Here is a 5,403-nt window from a genome sequence, read left to right on the forward strand (position 1 = left end):
AAATAGTAGCCATCCAAGTATAGTATATGTACTTTGTTTTCATGTGCCAAACCTATCCAAGAGCACACAAAACACGCTCCTAGAACTGGCAGTTGTTGAGATATCAAATACATCACATGCATCATTTTAGTCCTCCCAAGTGTGTGCAATTTTAGTAATCACAATTTCAGGAAGTATTAGATTCATGGTCAGATGGTGCTACTGCCTATTACTTTTAATTCAAGATTATAGAATTTAAGTTTAGAAATACAGACCATTTATTTTCAAGGTACCACATCCTTTTCACTCTCAGCATAGAGATAATTTTAGGATGAATATATCATTCGACTGATGAGATAAATCAAGGCAATAACAAAAGTAATGCAGAAACAAAAAGACAGTATTTATTAGAAGAAACTTAATAAAATGTCCACAGCTAACTTAAATATATGCAGAGGTTATGTATTTTGCTGTATTTTCTGAAGAAGAAATTCTACTTGTAAATTTAGATTTGGCTGTCCTTTCTTTGTCTTCTTACTCAGTATTTTATAAGCTTCCATTTTCTTTTTCTTGTACAAACGTTGAGCTTCTTCTTTTTGTTGTTTTCTTTTTTCTGCTTCCTGAAATTAAGTAAAAATATAAGATTATGAAACAATTACAAACCTTCTGTGACTGCAAAGCTATCCATAAGCAATAAAGTTCATTTTTATATAGGTACTGGCAATTAGGTATTGTACTGCCAATAGAAACATCATTTCTCTAAAGCTGAATCACGATGTTCTTTCAGCACATACTGCAATCAAAACAAATTATACAACCCCAAGCTTCAAAAGAAGAGCCAAATTTTCTTCAGCAGAACATCCTACAATAAGGTTTGCTGCTGCAATGCATAGTACTTCCTTTCTGTGAAATGTGCTCCTTGACTACTCTCCTTAAATGACAAACTGGCAAAATTTTCCCCACTTTCTCGAGTGCAAGAAAGGAAAAAGGTGACACAGCAGCTCCCATGTGAATGAATATCTTGCCAATCCAGATGTGCTAGGATATTGGACACCTCTGCATGGCATAGGCTGATAGGATATCAGATATACCTGGACCATAAATTGGGCAGGTTTCTGTTATTAGGACAGCATTATCTAGGGAAAATTAATCCAGACCAAACTACTAGTGACCTGTCCTCTTTGAGCAACACAGGCTGCAGTCTGTTCCTTTAAGAGAGATGGAACAAAACCATAAACCTTAATCAAATTTTCACCTGTAAGACCTTCCATGAAGCAGACATGCAACCAAACTACTAATGGAGTGTTAACTGTATATGGATGGATGATCAACACTGTAGGTATCTCCACAGTGTTATGTTCAGATTTTACCCAACATCTCACACCCCCTTTTCCAGTGCTGTAATTTTTGTTTTCCACAGCCTAGATGGCTTCAGTGAGGTACCAAGACATAAGGAAAGATTTCTAAACAGAAATCTAAGAGGAAAAAATCGCAACAATCAAATAAACATGCATAAGCAAAATATGCAGATAACCTCTTTCCACTCAGAACCCTTGACTTATTTTACCATAATGACTAATACAATTTATTCTCCCCTTTTAAAAAAAACAGAGCAGCATCAGCTCTAACTTAGCAGTAATTCACATCCTATCTAATAATTTTTCTGCTGTTCAGCATATTCTTGTATACAACACCTAGTTAAGCTACCAACCAAATGCCTACTTCCAAGCAAGAACATTCACCTTACTTACACAGTTGCTAGTTGTATTATTTTTTTCTGATATTTACTAAACCTTAGCTTTCTTCAGGCCAAAAAAGGCCTTTGAGGAGGCTAAAATTGTGTCTTTAGGCTTGTTTCTCTTCCCAAGATAAAAACAGCAAATCCAGTGTTTGCTAATATACACATGATGGTGAAGTACATACTTTACTTTTTCATCACGCACCACTTAAGAACTCCACATAAATGATTACTGTTATTGGGCACTTAGCTCCTGTTTTGCCTAATTATCTTTAGCAAAACTAAAAATACCAACACCTGCACTCAGGCAACTCCTATGTGCTGCTCAGAGAATACTCCTTGCTGTCTTGCTGGGGTCTGGCTTGTTCTCACCTTCTCTAAATAAGCTGGTCATAACATTAATTTCTTTTGATACAATCTGTAGCTAATATGCAAAAAAGCAGCCATTAGTTGAATAACCATGTAACTCACCCAGAATCACAGGTCAGCTTGCATAAAACTAAACATAGCTGAACTGAAGAAATAGTATGTGTTACACAGCTATACATTTAATACTTAATATATATATATATATTTAATTTATATTTAATATAGATATTTAATATTTATTCAGTAGCTACTGAAATTTAGTATGTGACCAGGAAGTTACACAACTTCTACAATGTTACACTGTGTGCCCTTTTACAGTGCAACAAACAACGTCCTGGGAAAGAACAGTAGTTAAATAAAGACCTCTCAAATTAATAATTCAAGTGCACTATTTCACAATGATGATATTACAGTATGTCCCATAAAAATAATTCAAAATAAATACAAATGAAGAGAATTACTAAAATTTTTGACTGCAGATACTATTACATTTAATTGTTTCACTGTGGGTCAAAGTACATAAAAAGGTAAAATGAAGACCGCATGATGATAATGACATGAAAGACAGGATGGGTATTTCATTTTCCATCACATGATGATGGTATTGTTATTACTTCCCCTTCTACAAAATTTAAGAGGTCTAATATAATCCACTGGGGTATGCAGATCAAGCTCTAAGCTTTTCTTGATGTACCAACTGACATGATAAAATTCTGCTATCGGCAACTGCAGGACAAAAATAGTAAGAACAAAGAGAAGGATCCTTTGAACGCCTATGTGCTTTGAATACCACTGTCAAGTTGAAAAAGACTGAAGGAGTTCCAATACCTCCTACAATCTTCTCTGGGTTCAGAAGGAAGACTGAGAGGCAGAAATGGCATTAATCTAGACTTTGTTTAAAATCCAGAAAGAATTCTGTTTAAATGTACCTCTTTCTTTCTAGCATGCTCAGCCTTTATTTTCTCATACTCTTCTTTTGCCTTCTGATTGGACGTCTTATTTTTAAACTTCTCTTGAGTCACAACTGACCTGGAAGAAAAAGTACATGTTCTTCAAACACTGATTATCACCAAGCAGACATAACCATAGACACTACAGCCACTACACAATCACAGCACAGTCTTCCACTGCTTTTTACAAATTCAGGGAAGTTAACTACAAATACAGGTTTCAGAAGACTCATCCTCCTACACTGAATGGATTGTTTGCACCATTCTTACGTGATACCCGACACCATTCCAGGCCATGCATAAGCAGCCAGCAAGAAAGCACAACAAACTAAACTTCTTCAATGCCAAATGCACCAAAGACCAGAGCGCACACAACTTTTAGTCATACACCTTATCTGCTGTATCTCCACAAGGATGATGTTTCCTGAAGCTTAAAGACTGCCTAAAAGAGTTTCCCCCATAATTTAAGCTCCTCAGAGCTAAAAACCTGGACATACTAGCTTAGAGCTGCATTCTCTCTTTCTAGTTCAAACATATGGAAGCAATTGCAGAGAGATGAGAACATTCATTTAGAAATACTGCTCTCTTATGGAAAAAACAAAAAAAAAAAAATAATTTGCTTTATTCTCATCTCCATCTGGTGGTAATACTCTGCAACGACGCCTCATCGTCTCAAGTACACAAAACTAGTTACGCTGTCATTTATTTTTCTAACCACCAGGGAAAAATACTTAAGACACAATGGCATTTTTAGTAAAGCAAATCATCACACTGAAGTCCATGTGAACTGTTAAGACCTAAAATATTTATTTAGCGATGGAAAAAATTACTTTTTTAAAAGACTTTGGAAACTTACTCTGCTGCTTTATTAAGCTTTTCTTCTGATGACGCTGAATCATCTGGAGTCTTGCGCCGCTGCTTCTTAAGTTTTTCTTCCTCTGCAAGGTAAAGATGTTTCAAGTGCTCTGGATAAGTATCAGTAAACTGATCACTCTGTTGTGCAGGCACCTGTCTTCTCTTTTTCAACAATTTCCTGTACTGTTGTTCAATCTTTTGTTTCCTCCGAAATGCAAATCCTCGTCCTGAAAGAAAAAGAAAAGGGGAGTTAAATACACCTGCACTAAAATAGTACCAAACCATTCAATTGTTGTCTGGACTCTTTCTATCTGTTTTCTTTCCAAATTGAAAAAGCCACTATGTGTGGCAATTTTAATAAGGCCCAGTTGTAAGTTCAAGGGAAAAAACATTATTATTAGGTTGTTCCCCACTGCAGCATCACTGATTTACCCAAAATTACTCCCTACATCCCCGGGAGAGCACTGCAAACATCACTATTTATTGCCCACTCACCACTATGCACCTTTGCCAATGCTTTTTGAAGCCAAGGAAAAGATGTATTAACATTTCACTTCAGTCCTTGCTTTTGTCAGCTTCTAAAGCAATATCAAAATAGATTCCAGAATCAGCTCCTAAAGGCAGTCTCAGGAAAAGACAGGTGAAAACGCTGTGTGCAGTGACACAGGGAAAAATGTCACTACATTAATAACATGTCATATTATATGTCATATAATCATATGTCTCTACATTAATAATCCACTACATCTTTTCACTTAAACAGTATTTTATTGCTACTACCTTCTTTCTACACATGTGCAGGAAGAGCTTTTCTACAGCTACATCACAGAATCATTCCTGCTTAAAGGAAAGCTCAGACATTGGCTGTTTCAGTCTCGACCATGAAAGAAAAATGAAACTTTAAGTTAAACTTGTTTTTTTCCTAATACCTTATTTTTTATTACATTACTCTTAAGATCTACTTACTTTCGTAGTATTTACTAACAAAACAGATTCTAAAGGGAAGCCAAATCAGTTCCAGCTTTTCCTTTTATTCTTTCTCCAAAGTTGCCACTTCAGCACAGTGCTGCTGAAACCCATGCTCTTCTCCCTATTCATTTTCACATCTGCGTAACTACCTATCAACTATCTGAACCTTCCCTCAAACACGCTTCCTTTTTAAACGCGCACCTTCCTACAGAGAAAATTCAAAGCGAGTCCTAAACCCGAAACCCATCGCCACTCGGCCCAGGGGCTGCAATCCCGGACCCGGGGAGCTCCGGCTCACACAGGCTGCACCCAGCCAGCCCTGCAACCCCCAGCCCCGAGCCCACGGCCACGAACACCTGGGGGCAAGAAGGGCTGCGGGTTCCGCCAGCCCAAACCCTCCGCTAGGCCTGGCAGGGCCGGCCCCAGCCGGGACTCCCGGGTAGAGCCGGCTCGCAGCTGAGCCAACGAGTCGGGCCTTCCACGGCGCCCCCTCAGGCTCACCGGCGGCCCCGACTCACCCTCCTGGACGCTGCCGACAACGCT

The 5,403-nt window shown here is 38.1% G+C and overlaps 1 protein-coding gene across 1 annotated transcript in view; it reads right to left on the bottom strand.

Moving 5' to 3' along the window:
- Nucleotides 1–361: 361 nt before the first annotated feature.
- The window catches only part of CCDC59 (coiled-coil domain containing 59), a 6,322-nt gene continuing 1,280 nt past the window's right edge, over nucleotides 362–5,403 (bottom strand). Inside the window, exons 3-6 of the mRNA XM_015626992.1 lie at nucleotides 5,379–5,401; nucleotides 3,893–4,118; nucleotides 3,016–3,115; nucleotides 362–599 (exon numbers count right to left, since the gene is read on the bottom strand). Of these exons, the coding sequence (XP_015482478.1) occupies nucleotides 438–599; nucleotides 3,016–3,115; nucleotides 3,893–4,118; nucleotides 5,379–5,401 (511 nt within the window). The 3' untranslated portion in view covers nucleotides 362–437. The remainder of the gene's footprint in view (nucleotides 600–3,015; nucleotides 3,116–3,892; nucleotides 4,119–5,378; nucleotides 5,402–5,403) is intronic.

Source organism: Parus major, chromosome 1A, assembly GCF_001522545.3.
Source record: "Parus major isolate Abel chromosome 1A, Parus_major1.1, whole genome shotgun sequence".
In the NCBI taxonomy this organism is placed as follows: Eukaryota; Metazoa; Chordata; class Aves; order Passeriformes; family Paridae; genus Parus; species Parus major.